We start from the raw sequence: 22,379 nt of genomic DNA, 5'->3' as shown, positions 1-22,379 counted from the left end.
ATCTGCCATCTGAACTTCAGAACATTTTGCTGCTTTACTTGCTCTTGACAGGCTCTGAAACCCATCCAGATCTCTAGCTGGGATGGAATTTCTTTTGCATCTTTTCTACTGGCCCAAGTGATGTGAGGACCATCCCAGTGAAACCCTGATACTGTAGCAGCAAGGAACCAGGTAAGGGAAGAGGCTGTCTATGTGTCCCTTGCTGCTACTATAACAAGGAAGGAGTAATGCAGCCACCTACACTCCCAAATTATGCTAAACCTGGACCATATTTTGGTCTTTTGTGGCTGTTACAGAATAAACCAAAGGAAAAGTTAGATAAGAGTAGTGATGCTAAGTAGCACCAAGATCACAGAGCCTTTGCTAACTAGTTGACTTGTTTCTTCATAACTTATGCTGCAGCTTGTGTAGACCGATAGGCTCCTGCAGACAGACAGAATACAGAGTGTTCAGTCAATAGGGTAACAGTTCGTATTCACTTTTCATTTGCTGTGCAAGCCCTTTACTCTTAGCTGTTCTGGCAGAGCAAAAGGGGTCTACCAGCAGTTTCTGGACTCTTTCAGGGCTGAGGAGTCCCAAGACTGGCACAAGAAATTGAACCAGGAGAAGAGGGCACAGCCAAAGTACTTCTGTTCTCCAGCAACCCTCAGCAGCTAGGACAGTCTTTCGGCACAGCTCAGAGCAGGTGTGGGAACATGTGCCATTTGTGCCAGGCACGCAATCCCGGAGTGCATGGCTGTAGGATGACAAGTTTGCTGGGAAGTGGGAGAGAGAAGGGGGAGCAGCAGGAGGCCTGGCACGGAGCTGAGCTTAGTCCTGACTCCACACCAGCTCTGGCATCAGTATAGTCCTGGCTCTGTGCTCTCTGCCCTCCCATGCCGGTGCAATACTAGCCACATGTGAAACTCCTGCTGACTCACACCCATGGCCTGGAACAGTCTTGGCTTCGCCTGTGTTCAGTTCTCTGTGCAGCACAGCGTGGTCATGTTCTTGTACAAAATCCTCTCTGCTAAGTGTCGATGTCTATCGCTGTCCTAGCTTTGTATGCATGCCCATTCCCCAGCTGAAAAATGTGTTTCTGGCCCACCTACTACTGACTTCTTCCCAGGATAAAAATTCCCAGTATAAAACTTCCGCACTTTAAAAATGAGTTGGAGTACCCTGGACCAGGAAGAGGGCTATGGGAAAACAGCACAATGGCTTTAGATAAGCAACCAAGTAACCAGCTGTAGGGGGGGGTACAAAAGGGGGGTGAAAGCAAGCATATAGCCTGCTTCTGTGTTTGCCCGCCACAACAGGCAGCTGTTTTGCCAGTGCTGAGAACTCAGAAATAAGGGAACACTAAAGAGTTAAAAAGGTTTTCAGGGAAGGCGGGCTGGTGAGAGAAGGGGGGAAAGAGGAGGAGCAATCCTCTTGTGCACAGACTTTCCAGAGCCTCCAGAGATCAGTAAGTCCCAGGGAACCACAGGCCTGTGCATAGGATGCTTATTTTTTTTAGATCTGTTTTGATTTAGATGTTTGGGATCTAAATAGATAATGATTTACCCTAAAATTGATGTATGGTGACAGGATATAACTTGCCATAGCAAACAGAACTGCAAGGAATGACCGAAATTCAACCCTCAGACTCAGCCTAAATTTCAGACTGATAGCAAGGGAATCTTACAGTCATATTTGGAGACAAGCAGTTGTTTGCTCTGAGTCATTAAAATATTTGAGATCTGAGAATGTACCAAAATAGCTCAGACATGCACCTATACGTGTCACACTTACCCACATCTTACTGGTCCCTGGTAGCTGGCCTTTCTCCGGTTTAATTTCATCTCATTACCCAAAGATACGCCCCTTGTGTATTTGTTTTGTTAATGAAATGCTGGCTCTATTGGAATATCAACTCTGTAGGGGTTGCCAGGACGTATAAAAAAGAACAGCCATAAACTATGTTCATTATTATTGCAGTGTAATGCCAGGTCTAGTACTGCTTCCAGAAAGCAGGAGAGGGAGAACAGAACTTAACATGTCCCTGACCTGTCCAGAGGGACAAAACAGAGAGCTTTTATTTTATTTGTTTCTACAGTGACTCAGTCTGTAGTAACTGGGTTAAAGTCCACTTAGAAACGAATACAACAAAAGGCCTCCTGTTAGCGCTGGACATTTTCCCTCTTCAGATATCACTAGAAGGATTTAAAAAAAAAAAGAAAAAGAAAAAAGAAAAAAAGCCCTCCAGCAGAATGCAGGAAACCACAAGCTTATGGGAATGTAGCAGTACTTTGGAAAGGAAAACACTGCCTCAGACTTTCATCTGCAGGGCTTGCTTCCCCCCCCCATTTTTTCCTTACCTTCTTTTCATCTCCTTACAGCTAGAAGGATTTGCCAGGTCAACACAGAGCCTGGAGAAAAGGCTGGTGGGGAGAGCAGTTAGGCTGCAGGAGGTCGTTGCCAGATCCCAGACAGAGAGAAAAAAAATTGGCTTGTGCAGATCACTGTAGTCTGCAAGGGGGCTCCAGCACAGAGGGAGCGAGCTTTGGTGCAGCTGGAGCTTGCAACTTCAAGTCCCGTAGTTGCTTGCCAGACTGAGGGTCTTACTGGGGTCAGAACCTTGGACCCTACAGGCCATAGTACAGGGGGGAAAAAAAGGCATTTTCATAATTTTTATTTGTTATGTCTGGTCTTTTTTTTTAATGTAGCTTAATGACATCTAAGTAACAAATTACATAATGTTGTCTAAGATATAAAAAGTATCCAAAATGCTTTCTTCGTTTCCTTCTAAGTATTGTCATGGCATACCTGTGTTTTCATTATAAAGCAAACATTTTCCGGCAAGCATTCATTGAATTTCATTAATTTTCACTTCAGCTTTTTCCTAAGGAATGTGAACTGACAGCAACAGAAAAAGCATGTTGAAATTATATTTTGCATATAAGAATGAGCACTTTACTGAATTTTCCAAAACTTCCCTTTCCCCTCTCAAAAAAAAAACCAAACCAAAAGCGACCCCAAACCTGAGGAAAATTGCAGCTATCTACAATGAAATGGAAAAGTGGAGTTAAATGTTACTTCTTACCTATAGCTTTAGCTATTATTGTGATCCTGGTTTGTACAAAAGGATATGTGACTTTTTGTTAGGTGGGCTTTATGTTAACCTAGATGTTAGGGATCTAGGTTAGATCAGGGAAACAGCTTGGTGAATGGTGTAATGAGCAATGTGTTGGGTGTAAGGGAGGAATGGGAATGCATAGCCAGAGCTGGACCACCTAAGCCAACTGTTAGTTTAATTTAGACTGCTGCAGAACCATAATCTCAAGTGGTAAGCTTTTGAGTGACTTGGCCAAGACAGCATAGCACATAAGTAGTTACTTTATTTAGTTAGATGACTGATTCCGTACTGAGTTATAGAAGTTTGTATTTTGTGTGTTCAAAATAAATAGGTAAACAGATTCAACCTTGCCATGCCTATTTCACTGAGAACTGATGACACCGTGCAGAAAATTCACGCTTTAAAATGTATTTCCATCCTTAATTCTAAATGAATCAGTTGCTTCTGGTAGTTGGTACCCTGATATACACAGTTTCTCCTTTCTAGGTCATTGGGGCCAGTTTCCATTTCAGATAGTGATGAGAATCAAAAATCAAATGGCTGGTTTTCGCTCGTGTGAAGTGAGTTATTTCAGATCCTAGTGGACAAGTTATCTTCTGTAAAACCTCTAAATTTGGCTTCTTTATTAGCATTTTCATTAAAATAATCAAGTTCAAATATTCTATCTTCTTATACAAAGTCTCCTGTCTTAGCCTTCTCTAGCCTGAAGAATTTGAGTTCTCCCAGCCTGCTTCAGCCGCTAACCATTTTAGGGTCCTTCCACTGGACTTCTCTTGAGCTTGCCAATGTCTTTCTTGCACTGTATGCCTTTAAGACTAGACACAATATTCCAGTATTTGTTAACTAACACATGGTTAAAGGCTATTTTGTCTTTACTGTGATCACAGCTAGTCACAGTTGAAAGCATGTTTTAAAACCCTGTCCAGAGCTAGAAAATTAAGCCTGACTAGCCAGGACATTTTAAAACCCAGTTGGGACTACTTACACTGAAAAATTCCAACATCTTACAACATGTGCTTACTAACACACTGTTCAGCACTCAGAGTAGATAAGAAGGGGGTCTATTCCTACCTGGATAGTTTTAAGTCTGGATCTTAGGAGTTAGCTGTTTCAGACATGATTTTAAATGTAGCAGTTAAATTTAGCATCATCCCAGTAAACAGATGTTCTAACACAAAACCATCTTCTAGTGTAAATGGGCTGACTTGGAGCATGTTTGGTAGCCAGTGCAGTTTATTACATGATGCACTTTGATCTTATCCTTACACATCAACCGTCCAGATGGAAATGGAAACATGCTGCTGGTTCATAAGGGAGAAGGCTTGCACAGCTCTGGCTAATGGGCGATAACTGGAGCATGTCAGTCTCCGCTGTGTCACATACAGAAAGGCACATTCGTTGCTTTTTAAGGTCCAAATCATCCTTGATAACCAGCACTGCCAATAACCTGTGTTCACAGGGAACACGGAATGGATAACATTGCCTGAAATTTGTTTCAGGTTCAGAGCTTCTAACTCCACCTTCCTGAGCCTCGAGAGAGAAGCATTTTTCCTCTGCTCCATCTGGTACGGCACTCTGGAAAACTTCAGCTTGGCCCACACCCTCCTCAGCCCCTGAACTTCATAATTTTTCAGCTGCCAGAATCACTAACTGCCCAGTTTTATGTAACTCCAAATATCTGCAATGGAGCTGGAGAATACACACATGGAGGAAGTTTTGTGGCTTTTAAGCTATGCCCAGAAGTTTGCCTTTTTTTTTTTTTGGTGGGAGGGGGAAGAGGAGGAATGCAATAGGGGTATACACAAGACTTTTCAAAATAGAACGGAAATTCTGTCTGCTGTGAGGATAGGTATAGGTTTGCTTTTGAAATCCCCCTCTTTTTGGAAGGGCCCCAAAACACATTTCGGGGTGGGGTGGGGTTGCTGTTATATTTGATAAGTGTAAATACATCAGTAATAATTTTTAGAGGCTTTCAATTCTTTGTGTTTGTTGCCTGTTGCTCTAGGGGGCCAAATCTAACTTGTAACAGCTATTGCCAATGTCTGCATAGCCAAAAGGGACCCGTGGTTTTCCCCAACACCAGCTAACTGCTTCCCAGTTGAATGCTGTACCTGGGCTTCTGCAGCCAAGCAAAGCAAACGGACATGCAGCTTTTGTGGCACTTGAAGCTTTATACTCCAGTACCACAGAAAAAATGGCAAACACTCAGAGAAGTCAGGCGGGGCAGGGAGGCTGGCTTTTCTAGGGCCCATAACTCCCTTTTCCCTCATTGCCTTTCGAATTGCTAGCAAAGCCCAAGTCAATTTTTGTGTTTGCCGTTTCAAAATAAATATGTTATGGTGGTTTGTGTGTGTGTGTGAAAGAGAGCAAACTGGAAGAATGAGGCTTAAGCACTGTAATAACAAAACAGCAAACAACCTATCAAGCCAGGGACAACCCTGCAATAAACTAGCATATCCAGACCTGTAATCACAAGTGACCTAGCAATAACAAATCAGTGCATGCCTATGGGTGTGGGAGAGAGATGAGCAGAAGTGAAAGAGATACATTCCCAGAAGAGCAGAGAAAGAGAACAGAAAAATTGAGGTGTGGAGGAGATAAAGAGGAGGAGCGTGCACTTTGAGTGTGTTGTTTGTGCATGTACATCCTAAGCAGTTGAAGTTAAAACTTTCTTCCTGTTTCCTACAACATGTGGAATTTCACGCTTCTGCCAAATGTTGAAACAGGAGCAAAAATCGGCATCAGTTCCTCTTGAAACAAAATTAAAACTGCATGAAAACAGCAAACTGTTAACACAGCATCCAAGTCAGAGTTATTATCTGCAGGCCAGTTGTGCCAATGGTCTGTAGCTAGAGAAGTTAGAGGTAGGAACCACTGCAGTCATAGGAGGATGAAACTAAACGAATAGCAAAATGGAAGCTTACAGAAGTAAGCTGTCAGTAAGGTTAGTTTTAAAGGGATGTGGTTAAAGATAAATAACAAAGTGTGCATAGCAGAGCTATGTTAATGAATTGCGGTCTTTCCAGTGACAGAATCGGAGTCCTTACTCAAGTCAGATTGTAGATGTGGAGGTATGATGCTCTTGTCATATAACTGAAAGGTGTCAGTCTTCTCCCAGGTTGCAAGACTACCTTCTTGGATGTGAATGAAATGGAGCTTTTGGTTAGGACAGCTATGTCTCTCCCAGGGACAAGGAGTGACTGAAACAGCATGAGAAGAGTGGTCGTGCTTACAAATGCAGCTATTTGTGACTGTGTATCCTCTGTCCATGGGAGAGACAAATATGTCAGTGCAAACAGAATTACTGCTTCACAGTCCTTAGTGAAAATTTTTTTCTGCAACCCCTTTGGGATCCTGTTGATGTACAGCCTGTGTGCTGCAGGCTGAATTGGTTCCTGAGTGCACTTAGTATTTAGAGACTTCAATAGTTTAGGGCTGTCTGCCACAGCTTCATTTAGTGTGATTGGAGCTTCTGACCTCTCCAGGCTCTAATTCCCAAAAAGCAAGGTACTTTGGTGCAGGCATAGAGAGCGCCCAGCTGTGGAACACCCTACACGTTGGGGTATGACCATGGACTCCAGGGAGAGCCTTCCAAAGGGACTGAGATTAATGCTTGGCAAGGACAGGAGTTATTTTACCAAGTCCCACTTTCTTATCAGATGTCTTCACCATGTTGATATTGTGGAGCCAGAGAGGTTAGGGGTCTGAACAAACAATGTTGTTACTACAGCAGTCCTGCTTGCTTCCCAGATCTTCTCCTGGCTGTAAGGGGCTTGATGAGTTGTTGGGTCTCTGGCATGTAACCAGAGTCCCTCACTCAGCGCTGTTTGGTGCATCCTTAGCCAGTGCCAGGCTCAGAGGGCAATAGACCAGACTCAGGAGGCTCTAATGGAGGTAACAATGATGCTGGAGTTTACAGCCAAGGTCAGGGACAAGAGAGCAGCCCATCTTTGGGGGAGTGTCCTGGTTTCAGCTGGGATACAGTTAATTGTCTCCCTAGTAGCTGGTACAGTGCTATGTTTTGAGTTCAGTATGCCAAGAATGTTGATAACACTGATGTTTTCAGTTGTTGCTAAGTAGTGTTTAATCTAAAGTCAAGGATTTTTGAGCTTCTCAAGCCCAGCCAGTGAGAAAGCTGGAGGGGCACAAGAAGTTGGCACAGGACACAGCCAGGGCAGCTGACCCAAACTGGCAAACGGAGTATTCCATACCATGGGATGTCACATCTAGTATAGAAACTGGGGGGAGTGGGGGCGGGGGATCGCCGCTCAAGGACTAACTGGGTGTCAATCAGCGGGTGGTGAGCATTGACACTGTGCATCATTTGTACATTCCAATCCTTTTATTATTACTGTTGTCATTTTATTAGTGTTATCATTATCATTATTAGTTTCTTCTCTTCTGTTCTATTAAACTGTTCTTATCTCAACCCACGAGTTTTACTTATTTTCCCGATTTTCTCCCCCATCCCACGGGGTGGGGGGGGGTGGGGGTGGGGAGCGAGTGGCTGCGTGGTGCTTAGTTGCTGGCTGGGGTTAAACCACGACAGGGAGGCCAGAAATGGTTGTCAAGTTCAGACTGGGGAAAGCAGCAAATGGATGTGTCTGGTTTTTTCTTTTCTTCCAGGGCTGACCTGGGAGGCTGAGTGACTGAAGTCTGACCAGACACTGAACCTTGCACATTCCAGCCAGGGCACTGATCAAAGCTGGCCAGAGACATTGGTTGTGTGGAAATAGGAGGTGGTACCCTGTGTGTGTTGTCATGTTAAAGGCTTTTTTCTCTCTTATCAAATTTGGGCAGTGCATTGGCATAGGACTCCTTCCCTCTCCACCCTGCCCAGGCCAGCCGGCTCAAGGCTCTAGAGCTTGGCAGATATGTTTTGGGCTGGGTACATATCAGCAGTGTCCTCCCTCTCTTGAAATTCTTAGTTTTACTTGAACTGCTGTTGAAAGAGTGGAGTTATTTGTGCAGAGGATGAGGAGAACTGAAAAGAAAGAGGAGGTTGAGAAGCGTGGTTTTGAGCACACATCCAGAGCTACTCCACAGAGGGTGGCTGGAATGACAGAAATGACAAGAGTGGCGGGCTTGTCTTGCGGTGCTGCCAAGGGGCAGAGGGCCAGAGCCCTTGCCTCTCCTTGAAATTGCATGGAGAGACAAGCCCAGGATCCCTTCTACCCTCCATTGTGGGATGGCTGTGTGAGGATGGAGAGGTGCGTCCCAGTGAGGCACATCATGACCCTATACGTTCGAGGCATTGCAGCCTGCACCCAAAGACTCCTGGCTTTCACTAACTGTCAAGTGGATGGAGCCAAAATTGGCTTTGCTTTATGGTGCCAGGCCCCAGCCCAGAGGATGTGCATATATTTTTCTAAGCTACATAAATTGACACAGCAAATAGTCCCAGCATGGGAGGAAAAGGTAAAACACTGTGACCTCATTTTGACAAAAAAACTCATCCATCATGCAGAGAAGTAATTAAAAAGCATGGCGATTAAATACATGCCAGCAAATATCTTCAAATCCTAAGTCACTCATGTCCAAAATAAGCAGTGCCTGTGCACATTTGGAGGAAAAGGTAGTGCTTCGTGTTCTCCTCTTTCAGCCTGTGCAGCCTCCAAGTCCTGTGCAGCCAACTTGCTTCTTTGGGCTTCCTCATCAAAAGCAAAGGATTAATTTCAGGAAAAAGGAGAAGTTCTCTCTCTCTCTGGATGATAAAAATGATACGGAAAAATCACAGTGTGCTTGGCTGTATTGGGAATGAAGTTGTTGTGCCCCAGCTTTGCATCCTGGAAATCAGCACTCTTATAACCAGGACCTGTAATATCTTAAGTGGAGAGGTGATATTCCAAAACTGCGGACAGCACATTCTTGTGAGATTTAGTAGCTGCCCTCTGGAAGGTGTTCTGTAAATTTCCTTTTTTATTCCCCTCTTCTTATTTTTATTTGGTTTCTGTTTCTCTTTCTGCTAAAGATGAAACAACAGATTCAGAGCTCTAACTTTTGGGCAAGTCAGACATGTATTCAGATTTTTAATTGGATTCATGTAGCTTATAATGGGTTAAATCAAAACACACATGAAACCAAACATCCCTCTGTTCTAAGAAAGTTTGGTTCCAGATCCAAACATCACATCTAAATTAAATTCTTGTTTGCCCACTACTAGCCAGAAACCATGGTGAGATAAGTGAGATCAGATGGGGAAAAAAGGAGGCTCAGATTTATGGCAGAAAAGTTCTCAATGTAACAGCATATCTTTGGCTGCCCTGTTGAGGAAGGAAAGAGGGGAATATTTCTGTCTACTCCCACTTTACAACTGGCTAGGTACACTAACTTTTTTTGCTTTCTTCTGAATGAGTTGACTTTTGCTGGAAGCAGAGTACTGGCATGATCTGGTACGAGAAGCCTATGTTCCTCTCTGCCCAGCCTCTCCTACTGTACAGATCAAACATGGCTTTCAGGTAAAATGCTGCCTGCCTTCTGGGTCTTGTGCTCAGTTACTAGCAATGATGGGCTTTTGTAGGGGCTGTTAGGAAGGCCTTGAGTCTCACCATGACCAAAGTCTCATGCACTTGTGGAAAGCAGACTGCATGATAGGATGTACGACAAACCCAAACAACGGGCCTAGTGGAAGGAGTAGATGGCAGGGGAGAGGGAGGATGAATCTACTATGTGCTTGGCCTGTGCAAACTCAGGTAATCACAGCCAGGAAAGTTCAATTCCAGAGTTATTTGTGTTTAAGTGAAAAGAAAAGGAAAGAGAAAATCTGGTGGCAGAGAGGGGAAAGTACCACGTGTCAGACTGAAGTTGAAAGGAGTACATAGGTGATTCCCATCTGAGGCCTTGGTATGTATATGGGGTTTTATGAACCCCTCTGCACCCCCAGTTTCCCCAGCGCCTTCTCAGGGTCACAGCAAGCCTGAAGGAGTGCCAGGAGTGCACCTTCAGCCTGAGTGGAGATACATGGTGGTCTTTATCCCTGTTACAGGAACAGCAAGACCGAGACCTGGAGTCATACGGTAGGTCTGGTTGTGTGTTGTGACTCTTGTACAGGGGTGCAACTCCATTAACTGCAGAAGATCCACTCTGACTTGTGACTATGTGTGAAAGAGGAATTAAGCTGAGTAAGTCCATGGCAGAGTGGAGCACACAGCTGAGGACTCCTGATGGCCTGGCACAAGTTTGTGTTGTAGCTTTGCATTGTTTCTTTCGTCTGTATTGGAAAAGGTGCACACATGTGTTGCAGAGAGCAAAAACTTGACAGTGTTTTCACTTCCCTTGCACTGCTTCAGCTGACATCTCCTCTCTATCTGAGCACAGCTTCTCGTTGCACAAGAAAGCACAAGCACGTTGAGGCTGCACTGTCACAAGCAGAACAACACACAGTCACATCAGCGGGTATGAAGCGTGGAGCCCTCTCCTTCCCCCATTCCCGCTCCTGGGACAGACGCTGTCAGCTGTCTGTTACTCCAGGTTACCATGAGCCCGTTCCCTGGGTCTCCCAAAGTGCGTCTTAAGTTTCTGGCAGGAGGGCTTGGGGGACCCAGAAACAGACCTTCTGCCCACTCTGGCAGCTCCATGTGGTGCCTGCCTAGCACTGACCTTCCCTGCCCTTCGGCCTCTGCCCTTTCCTCCCAACCTTTTGGGATTATTCCTGCTGTGCCTTCTCCAGGAGAAGGCCCCTCTGCTGCTGCTTTAGTGTCGAGGGTGACCGTGAGAGGAAAGAAGAAAATCCCCCTCCGATGACTTGCATTTGTGGAGGGCAGTAATCAATACCCTGGGCACCCTGCTGAAAAGCACATTAACCCTCCGTGCGCTAGCCTCCCCCAGGCTGCCATCTTCCCCCCACAGCACACTCAGCTGCCCTCGTTTCCAGCCAGGAGGGCCTTTCTCTGTCCTTAGGATACACAATCGTGCCTGTCCTGCCCTATTTTCTAGTTTTGGCCTGAAGAACAAGATGGGAGGTGGGATTTTTGCTGGAGTTTATCCTTGCCCTATCCTCATCTGCTTAAGAGGTTGGTTGTGGGTAATGGGAAGAGCCGCTTCCTTGGTTACTGCACCGCAGGCCATGGGTGCTGGAAGGGGGAAGCAGGGGAGCATTTTTTTGTTTGTTTGCTTTTCCCTGAACGGTGAAGCTCTGGGCAGAGCTGAAGGCAGGATACCAGACATGATGGACAGGATCTGGTTCTGCACATTCTCCTTCCCCTCTACCGGAGGAGCAGGGCTTGTGGCCCCAGCAGCCTTTTCAGGCCCTGCCAGTGGGGGAGTGAGAACTAGGCCCATAGATTGCATCAGGGCTCTTTTTCTGGTCATGCTAGTTGGTCATAATGAGAAAATACTCCAAATTCCTAGTGAAAAATCCTTTCTTCCTTTCATTATTACTGGGCCAGACAAGCTAAGCTAGCACCGGAGCACTGAATGGCGGCTGGCTAGCGGTGTACACAGCGGTGCCAGGGTGGGAGGCAGGACTCCTGAATCCTCACCCCAGCTTAGCTCTGTGGTGTTTTATATAAACCTCAAAAAATCAGTTAACTTGCTGTACATTCTGTCTGAACATACCTGGGCATGAAACAGGATCAGTGATACAATCCCAGATGTTGTTTAAAAGCTCAGTTAGCTAACGTGAGTAAAAAAGATCTTGCAGTGAAAGATACTGAAATGCAAAGTGATGGGACTGTCTCAGACTTGATTTCTGAGCAAAGCTGCTTTCAGATACAGCAGCAGGTACCTTAAAAATGTGCTTCATTTTTTAAATATCTGTTCCTCATCTTTGGCAGAAATTTAACATATGTTCTGGACAGTAGGTTGGATCCAAAACAGATGAAGACTTCCAATTCAAGGTGCCTTGCCTCATCGCTGAGGCATTAGCAGGGAGGTGTGACGAGTTAGTCAGCAATGCAGGTTGTTGTGGAGAATGCACTGGTTAAATCTTGTTGGTAGACTGTGAAATGTAAAATAATTAACATTTAGAAAATATTTTATGATTTTTCAGCTGCAAACCTGAGTATATGTTCAATGGTTAACAGACTGGTGATTGAGGCATGAAGACACCCTGTCAGGTCCTCCTAGTTGCTGAACTGGGAAGACTTATCTTGGTTTACATCTGAGTTGATTGCTCTTTGCTTCTTTCTCAGGGCTCTCTTCCCTCTTTTTTGTGATTCAGATCATTGCTTTAACTCCTGGGAACTCTGAGAAGCACATTTTCTCTTTTCTTGGGAGATGGACACTAAATTTCTTACAGAATTAATTTGATCATTATGAAATCAACAGGGAAATTAAAGCTCTCATTCTCTCTATAAGTGCACTCCATCTGTGGGGGGTTTAGTTAAGAGCAGAATGAAGACTATGAGAATTTTGAGGATCCAAGATTTGTGTATATCCTACATTGTCAGTCTCTGTCTTGTTATGTGGAGATAACCTTCTGTTCCTTCCCTGTATGTTTCCCATCTCTCCTCTTATTTTAATTTGTGTTTCAAATCACAATTCTCCCATGCTTTTCTATAGCCTCCTTTAAATATTTAAAAAAATATTCATTAACCTCATAGTAGTCCTTCTAGGTAAGTAAATGTCTTTTAACAATAAAATCTTTTACAGGTGGGAAAACTGAGGTACAGAGTATTAAATAATATAATTACTTAATGAATTAAAAAATATTTCAAAACTATTAAGTACCTTTCCTTGTCAGCCTATATTTTATACTTTAATATCAGAGAAACTTCTTTGAGCATTTGTTAAATGAGAAACGTTAACTGTATGATGGTGGGCAAGGAGCAGATAGTGAACATAGTCATTTTGGAGGAAATCCTTGGGAATTCCAAGTACCCATCATATCTCCAGATGGCCTGAAGGCCATGTTTTATATTGCAGTATTTCCATTGATTTTTTAAATAGTTTTGAGACATTTCCAGATGTCTTGTTTGGAAAAGGTGTTGCTAAAGGCTGAAGCCCAGATTACCACTATGAAGGTATAAGAATCTCATGGAAAAAAATCCTACCCTTCTTGCTTTTGGTGCTTATGTAGCCCCTGTCAGCATAGTATCTGAGCAACTCATATATATTTAAAAATAGAAATAACAATAACAAACTCTCTGTGTCTCTCTTCCTTCCCAGCCTGTAAGTGAAATAGCTTGATTTGTTCAAAGGACTTTTTCCTTGTGGTTTCTAAATATTTAGCTGTGGTTTTGCACAGTTTATCTACTGTTCCATTACTCCACTGAGAAGGGGAAAAAAAGATGCCATTTCCATTATTTCGTAGAACTCAGAAAGCCACAGTGTTACGTGTTCCCTCTACTGATTCCCATGTAGAGCTTAACCAACACCATTCCCAGAGCTGTGCATTCATTACTTTATTGATGCACAACCAGGGATGTTTTGGCAGGATTTGGTGTTGTGTAAGCCACGTGTGATGTTAAAGGAAGGCTGCTATATATGTTAATTGCAGCCATTCACAGGATGGGTGTGGAGATGTAACATTTGCTTGTAGAATATGTTTGAAAAATCATTATATTCCCTTATTAGTACACTGTGAACTTGATAAAGTAACATGTTAAACAAGCGTCATTTTTCTCTGTTTTGTCTGTCTTTCTGGCCTCAGTATAAAGCACACTGTTTTAATAATCAGCTTGATTTCTCATTCAAATTTCTGCTTTCTCCTTTGAGATAACAGTGTGTATAGCTCCATGTTTTCTACGTTAATTGTTTAAAAAGCACTGTACAGGATTGCAAAGGAGTTTCCTGAAGACACTGAAATTTATGGCCACTGTTAACCCTTTTCCTAAGGGAGTTCTGAAGATTCATCCCTTTCACATGTCAGATTTCTTATATTTATCTCCCTGAAAAGATCTGAAGGTCTTAAACTGAACCAGGTAATCTGTACAGTCACTTGTGCTGGGGGAGGTGGCTTGTTATTTAGTAAGCAAGATGCTGCATGGAAAGTGAACTCAAACCTCTTCAAATCATCTGAAATGCAGTGACTACTGAAAGTAAAGCTTGATGCCATAAAGGTGCACATCACACTGTGATCCCAGTCCTCAGAGTTGGACGCTCTTGTGTCCATGGCCTTGGACACCAGAATGCGGCCATGTTCCTTAAGAATCACAGTCTACATCAGCTTTTTTTGGCTGTCATAGTTGTTCGCGTATCCTACATCAGGGAGGCATGCAGACCTTGACACTCTGTGCCACTGTGACAGCCGTTTGTTCTTTTGATACAGCGTGATAATTGCTAGCGTGTCTAAAATTTTGCCTCTTCTGCCAGCATCGTCTCTATTTTTCTGTGTTTGACTAAGCAGCAGGGTTTTTCTTTGGCTTTTATTTGAGCTGAGGAATTCAGATGGCTGGGAAACAGTGCTATCAGTTTGTAAAGTGAAGGCACTATATAGGTAGGCATCATAAATGCTCTCCTGGCATCCAAGGGTGCTGTGTCTCATACATTTATACATGTCTAGTGGTATGAGGAAGATAACTGAGCCATGTGGGCCTCTATGGTAGCAGGAGTGTCTCTGTGTGTCATGAATGACCCTTTGGGAAGAGAAGGAATGTGAGACAAGTCTTAGTCTTTTACGTTCACATGCAGCAGTGTTAAACTGAGGCAGCAGCATTTTGTGATGATTAGAGCTAAAGATTGCTGAGAAATGCTATCATCTGAGTACTTCCTGCCCCTTTCCTCATAGTACAAAATAGATTTCCATAACAGAAAATCTTCCTCTTTCAGAAGTGTCACATTATTTCCAAGTCACACAATCTAACAGTAGGAAAAAGTAATTAAGAATAATTCACAGTTCCAGAAACAGGACGCAGATACTTGTCTGAATGTATCTTCTGCAGTACACTTTATGAAACATCTGACTTTCCCGTAATAACCTCTGTGATGCTTCCAGTTCCTTTATACCATTAGAAACGTAACATTTTCTTTTGTTGTCCAAAGAAGGATCTCACAGCTAATAATAGTCTTAAAGAGCTATCAGTGTTTAAACGGAAACTTTAAAAAGTGCTTTCCTTTTGTAAGTTAATTCTGCCAATATGTCAAATTTTCTGTCATTCTTCACTGAAAATACCATTAGTTTGGAAAGAGGATATTTGCTGCTTCTTGTCTGTGTCTTTTGGTTAACCTGCTTGTGGTATCTAATCATGCAATTTCTGGTTTGGAAAATGATTCTCCTTCTTCTTTACAAACTCAAGCACATACAAATATTCCAGCAAGAGTCTGCCTGCTCCTGTGTACAAAAATGCAGAGCTACTCCCATCGCTGTTGTCCTAAGTCCTTTATGTACACCCATCCATTTTGGGACCTATTTTGAAATCACTCACACTATAAGAACCTCTGAATGACCTATGGAGGCTTAGGTCAGTGGCTTGGTTTGCCTTTATTCTGGCCCACTCCTCACTCATCTTGCACCAGCCTTCTTTGCCAATCTGTACTCTTTTCCACCACTGCAATAACCTTCTCCTTCCTTTATCTTCCTTTCTCTCTGTCCATCTGATTCCAGACACCAGCCCCAAACACTTCCTCTCTACCTACAAGGCAAACCCTGCTTTGTTAAGTACTTGGAGTATGGGAGTAGGAACCTCATGAATTATAATGCTACCTCTGACACCCAAATGTTGGGCAAGACACTTTAACTTTCATCTCCTGATTGTTTCCCTGGGTGGCTAAGCAGGAAAATAATTCCTAGTTAAATGCTTTGCAGAGGTTCTGTGGGCTTAATTAGATGTTGGTCTAGGAGCTACCAACATTAAACATACAGGCAACAGTATGGGTGCTGAGGAGTTTAACCACAAACATCTCTTTCAGTGTCTCTTTTATTCTTTTAACTTAATTAACAGAAGTTAATCTTCTAACTTTATAACTTAATAGTTTTACAGCTTAGAGTTTATGAAAGGCACCATAGCAGATCTTCTGAAAATGTAATTGTGTATTATTATCATTATGGCTAAGAAAGTAAGAATACTTTGCCTTTCTCAACTACTTGGCACTAAAGCACCTAAAACCCTGCAATTTGGGCCTTGGTCCTGCACTCCATCTGTATGCCTCACATTGTACGAATGAGAGGTCCTTTTGCCTGAATGCGTAGAGCATTGCGTGGTTACAGACAACAGGTTTTAGCCATAGATCTCAAAGAACTTCACCAAGAAGGGCACGTACGATTATCCTCATCTTACAGTAGGAACCGTGTAATACAGTACATGGTGGAATGTGGTATTAGCCAACAGGGTGTTCTGGCTGCCTTCTCCCTGGTCCAACGAGTGGGAGCTGTAATAGCAGTCTCTGCATCCTTCATTTTACAATATGGAGACAGAATGATAGTGGTCCTTTAAACAAGCCTCTTTATACTCACTGCTTAAATCAAGGGACATGCAGAAAACTATAGCATGAGTAAGGAGTGAATTAGTTTTCTAGTTCTTTCATGTTTATTTACTTCTGCTGTTTCTAGCAACATAGATAAGAGTACGTCTAACATACACATCCACATCCAGTTGCCCACAGCACATGCTCAGCCTTTCGTGACTGAGGTTGCATGCATGTACAACACAACAGAAATGAAACCACTATGAGTCTCTTCAAGATTTATAAATGGTGAAGGACTGAAAGGGTTAAGAAAAACCCTCTGCATATACCTGGTATATAAAACTGTCATGTAATCAAATGAGAGGAATGCACTCCACAGTGTACATTAGCAAACACTCCATGCAAGCTGGCTGGCAGAGGCTCAGGGTTTTCAGTGCTGCCTTGCACTACAAAGCCCTTCTTTGTTCTCTCAGCTCTGTTTTAAATATCTGATGATTATTCCACACCATGTCAGTGCCAAATCCCCAGCTTCACTGCAAACTCTTTACAACAGCACATTGTGGGCAGATCGGATGGGGAAGGGCTGGTAGAGTGTGGGTATCTCCCCTTTCTTTGCTTCTCAGGCAGGTCCTCTCACCAACTCTGCCATCTCCTTGTAATTTCTGTAGCCCCTTGTGCAGCCACCTGGATAGTGTTCAAAGCCAGAAGGAGTAACTTCGGAGTGCAGAAATTGAACTTGGATCCTGACATGGCAACGGCACTCCTCAAGTGTGCATCAGGATGGGTGTAGTCGAGGTTCAGCCAAGGAAAGGCAAATGAATCAAAGAGTGTTCTTGCAACAAATATTTTTGTTGAAACTTGCTGTGCCTATACTGTTGTTGGCTGGATGTTGCCTGAGCTTGCTAGCCAAGTGGGATTGGACTTTGAAAAAAACTAGATGAAAGATTTCCTATGAACATGCACACAGAAAGGCAGGAAGTGATGCTGATGACTCAGGAGACGGTGATGTTCCTTCTTGATTTGGAATTAAAGTACTTCCCTGGAAGGATATTAACACAGCAGCGCACATCTCAGCCTCTATCAGATGAGATGTTAAACCAGGGTCTCATCTCCTCATGCTTGTTAAGGATGCTTTTTCATACGACTTCTACCTATATTTTAGTTAGAAAGGTGATGTTCTACCTTTCTGTACAAGGCACTTATATGGTATTGCCTTAACTGCTACATAGATGCTCATTCTGCACAAGAGATGGTTTTTCATTCCAGGAAAAAAATGTTGCTTGAGTACATGAAGATGTACAATAATAATATGACATCTTCTTCTTGGTTCTAAACCTACTAATTCTGTTCATGAAGAATACTCCTATTTTTCTGGATGAACATAGAGTTAGTGTTGTTTCCTGCAATGTTTTGGGATTTCTGTGTGTAGACGCTGGGGTAGGAAATAAACAGTAAGCTTTCTGAGTTAAGAGAAGATTTTATACAATATTTCAGTGGTGCTGCCCACTTTTGGCAATTAATGTGAAAAGAAGCTAAGCTGCTCAGTTTCCCATTCTGTTTCTGTTTCCCTTCCTGAAGCTCCTTGGCATGCAGTACTGGTGTGCTGGAAACTCAGCCCTACAGTGGGTGGCTGCAGTGCCTTCTAAAATAAACAAACCTGTTTTCATTCAAATGTCTTCATTTCACATGCAAATATTTCTTGGTAGGCTCAGTAAGAAACCCTTTCTAAAGTAAAACCTAATTATTAAGGGCCACTTGAAGGTGCATTGTAACAGTTTTGCTTAATCATTTAAAATCCATGAAAGCTAAAATCATTGAAAGCAAGGTTTACACCACTGCAGAAGCTTGTGCAAGGCCATATTTGCCACTAAAGCTCTTTGGCTTAAATAATCCCATTCAGTGCACACACTGCATAATTGATCGTATATCAGAATCCTTCAGGGGACTTGCAATGGCTGCTTAGGCTATGCAAGTGCAGGCCCTCTTGTCTTTGCCATGTTTGCTTCCCTAGTACAGGACTGAGTAGAAATAGGAATTTATTTCTCTGTGGTGAAGTATTAATACGTGGTGAGGAGGTGTTATTGTAATTTTACTCGGAAGGGATATAGCGAAAGAGTTGAAGGGACTCTCTTTGTGGTATATAGAAGTCTGTACCAGAGTCAGAAGTTGAATCCACATGTTGTATGATCCAGTCCGATGCCTTATCCGTCAAACTATTGGCTCTCATTTTGTATAGTACCTCCCATCACATACAGAGTCCTAGGAAAGTTCACAAACAAGACCCTGTGCCATTAGGCAGAGAGTGACCAGCCAGAGAGTGTCTCACTTTTTAACACTGTAGCAGGGGCTATGAATAGTGCACAGGTCCCTTTTGAAAAAGAAGAAAATACCATGGGGCATTTTTAATGTTCTCCCAGAGTTTGGTGGAAACCAGTTTAATGACTAGTATCTTCCCAAAGGGGAATCAGTTAGCCTTTTTCTGATACTTTCAAGAGATTCCTGCTTCCTTTCCTTGCCCCAGCCTCTTCACTGTCACCCTGCAGAGATAGTCCTTGGGCATAGTGTGGCCATCCAGTTGGTCTTGGTCTGTTCACCACAGATGAATGAGCAAGAGCTCCAAAAGGGATTGACACTAGAGAAATCTTTTCCTTTGTGCCCCAGATTCTTTTTTCAGGATTTTCCAGACTTTTTCCTCCCTCTTTCCCCATCTTTACATGTCACTAACTGCTTCCTCTCAGCCTCCTGCTTCAAAGCCCTTGCACATACCTAGTGCTCACCTAGCTGTTTGCATAGCAGTGCTGTAGCAGAGGGACACACACTTCTTGCAGGGAGGCAAGAACTCATTTACTGTTTTGGCGTTTTTTAAGTCCATTATCAGTGTATTTACATGGCAACTTTGGCCATCTTAGCACAGTGAGATAGCTATCTTGCTCTTCCAGCTTTATCATTCACTGGAAGAGATTACAGAAAGTCAGGTTTTTAAGAGACAAAGCTAGGACCAGTACCTTGCCTTGCAGGTGGGTGCCTGTGTCCTCTCGTGCAGGCTGTCAGGAAAAGAGGTAAAGTCAGAAGTGAAAGGACTCGGGAAATGCTCTAGCTGTAAAATGCCCCAAATGTAAAATTATTTGTTTCTTGTAAGAAGCAAGTTGCTCTCCGGGGGAGGTCTGCAGCTGGCATAAACCAAGGGAATCTACAAAGATCTGCACCAAAAAGAAGCAGTTAGACTAAGTAAAAAGAAGGCTGTGTGTTAAAGAGCTAACTATATTTTGTTAGGAATGACTGAAGTAAGCTGTTTTCCTGGCAGTCATTGTTTGGTGGAGCTGAAAGAATGAGCCAGGTATTATGACATTACTTTGAGATGGAACATTTGGGAGAAATTAAATAGATTTGCTCACTCCCAAAATACTTCTGGGCATTAACTCAAGAGTAGGGAGTTCAGCAATGAATGCAGAGCCAGAGCAACCAGGAAGGTCAAGAGGGATTCATGATTCACGGTGATTCGAGCTGAGCAACAGGTGATCGCTTCATGCGGAAGTTCTCTTTTTACTGCTGGTGAGGTCTCTGTGCTCCTGTGTCCCACAGCAAATGTGCGGGTCCCATTTTCTGTCAGTCAGGTTGAATGTCATGTGGGTTTTGCTTCCCTCTCTGATTCGGTTGTGTCTGCAAACAGCTTCTTGTTGCCATTCATAGGAAGATGCAATACTGATAAAATCCAGCTGTATCTGTCCAGCACCACACTGGTCATGTAGTGTCATCTGCTTCCTTCCAAGCCGGAACTTCCCTCTTTGCTTTCAGACTTCACCTGTCACAGTGGCAGATGCTTTTGAAAGTACATATCTCAGCTTCCAAATTTTCTGGCACCTAACTTCTTCGGCTTTCCTGTGAGCTATTGAACCTTTGGGCCCAATCCTTCAGTCCCATGAGTTCCCACGTAAGTCAGTCAATGCATAGAGTGAGCGCAGCCAGGCTCTCTCTCGCCTTTTCTGCAAACACCAACTGAGTGCAGATCTTTTACAAGCTGGTAGAAGTTGAACTGAAGAAGAAAAATTAATCAAGAATTCCCAATATGTACATGTAATGGAAGGGCACCTCAGTGCAATCCCAACAAAGAGCCCCAGCTGACCGCAGGAGAAAAAATTCACTGGACTATTTAAAGTGGCAAGATCCTTCCCTTCTTTCCAGTGTAAAATACATGTTTGCTAATATGTGGATGGTGTTGGGCAGATGTACTGTGTGAAGATTTGTTTTCTTTGAGAGTATGGCCATACCTCCTTGAGGAAGAAAAAGATTTCAAGTGGCCTTTCTCCACTTTGTTGGCAAGTCAGCCACTGTATCTCTCAGGATAACAGGAGTGCCTGATACACGGAGCAGATGAGCCTTGAAGGATGTGAGGAGAACTACTATACTGGGATCAATAGCATATTTTTTCCTTCTGTAGCGTGTAAACATTTGACCTGATAAATACTAGAACTTCCTCATCTGCTTCTTCCTTTTTACTTGTTTTAAAGAACATCTAAATCTCCATATCTATACAAGCTTATGGAGAAGTCCATCTGTGTGTGTTTCCTTGGGAAGTCCCATCTATGTTTGCTTGGGAAATCAGAGAGAAATTTAGGTGTAAGAGTGTTGGTGGAAGTTTTACATTGATGCTATTTACATTTAGCTGGAATACATTGAATTAGATTACCTACTGCAGTCAGAAGAAATAGAGTTTTACCTGTACCAGTGACATATGAGTTACAGTGTGCTCCAGGGGAGGGGAGCTCAGCTCATTAATAGAATATTTTTAATATGTTTTTAGTGTTTTGAGGGGCTCTTACAGAATAACGGTTCCAACAACAATCTCTGTTTAAATGTTTTGCTCTCTGAGGTGTGCGTATTCAGAAAGAGAGTGGGGGAATGTGTTCAATTGTTTCTTATTTTAAACAGGAATGCTTTTAATTTGATCAAAATTGGAAGGAAGCATCACTTGACAAATGAATCTATAAGGCTGCTCTTTTTCAGAGGAGCTAATGTTTTGTTCCTGAGACAGACTCTGCGTATGTACTGCTAATGCAGTGCTGAGTCAAACAGCATCCATCTGTAGGAGCAGCAGAGCTGAAGGTCAAGGAACAGGCTGCAGGTGTCTTCCCCCAGGGAACTTTTCATACCTGCTGCTTGGTGCAACCTAACCTATTACATAAGTGAGAGATTTGCTCTTCTGATGAATGTTAATGATCCTCAAGGATCGTATTGTGTTGGCAGGGATGATTTAGAAGGATTCAGAGGGAATGTGAGAGGCAAAAGGCAGCCTTCATCTACTGCCATATGTTGGATGGTGCTGTTTGACTACGAAGGTGTCTGATCCTTCTCCAAAACATCAGTGATACAACTGCTCTCCAGTATTAATAGATAAATCAGCAATGAGCATATATTTTCTTGCCCTTTTGTGCCTATTTTTAAGTAGATTTGAACCTGATGAGAAGTACTGGAGTGACAGCCCTGGTGATTTCACTCTTCTATTCCAAAACCACGATGAGTAGAAACCACGGAAGTGCAGACTGCACTGACATGGGGGAAAGGACATGCCTTTTCAGATGGCTGGTACCCACTGAGACGCGGTCTGGAGCAGACCTGGCTTAGGATTTGATCTGCTGTCACTGGGAACAAGAGGAGGGAGGGAAAGACTGTGCTGTTGTACTTGGCAGCAGGACAGCACACCAACCTTTGAGGAACTGACTGCAGTTACAAAAAAGAACTACATAAGATTGTTGTGTGGTATCTTTTTTCATCTTCTCTCAGTAATGCTGAAGAATCAAAACACATAGTAAGTGAAGTGCAATATTAGCTTGGAATGATTTGGAGCATGAGGGCTCCTGGTATTGAAAGAATAACTGCACTCTGTTGTAGGGACAAATTCATTGTAGGGAGCTGCCTGAAATCCATGGAGTTTCAGGCAGGACTAATTTGGCCCTTGCCTTTGAGTCAGCTCGTACAGTCACACAGTCTATTACATATT

At 43.2% G+C, this 22,379-nt stretch overlaps 1 protein-coding gene across 10 annotated transcripts in view; it reads left to right on the top strand.

The window, feature by feature from the left end:
* The window catches only part of RAD51B (RAD51 paralog B), a 489,201-nt gene that overhangs the window by 390,560 nt on the left and 76,262 nt on the right, over positions 1-22,379 (top strand). For 2 of the 10 annotated variants that reach the window (XM_052782379.1, XM_052782380.1), the window contains exon 12: positions 4,597-7,308. The exons of 7 other annotated variants lie outside the window; for them this stretch is intronic. In XM_052782379.1, the coding sequence (XP_052638339.1) occupies positions 4,597-4,714 (118 nt within the window). In that variant the 3' untranslated portion in view covers positions 4,715-7,308. Of the gene's footprint in view, positions 1-4,596; positions 7,309-22,379 lie in introns of those variants that run through there. One more of the 10 variants, XM_052782388.1, reaches the window with a different exon arrangement.

The sequence above is a fragment of the Harpia harpyja genome, chromosome 3 (genome assembly GCF_026419915.1).
Source record: "Harpia harpyja isolate bHarHar1 chromosome 3, bHarHar1 primary haplotype, whole genome shotgun sequence".
In the NCBI taxonomy this organism is placed as follows: Eukaryota; Metazoa; Chordata; class Aves; order Accipitriformes; family Accipitridae; genus Harpia; species Harpia harpyja.
Note: the sequence above shows the minus strand (reverse complement) of the source record. Positions and strands in the feature narration are given on the sequence as shown.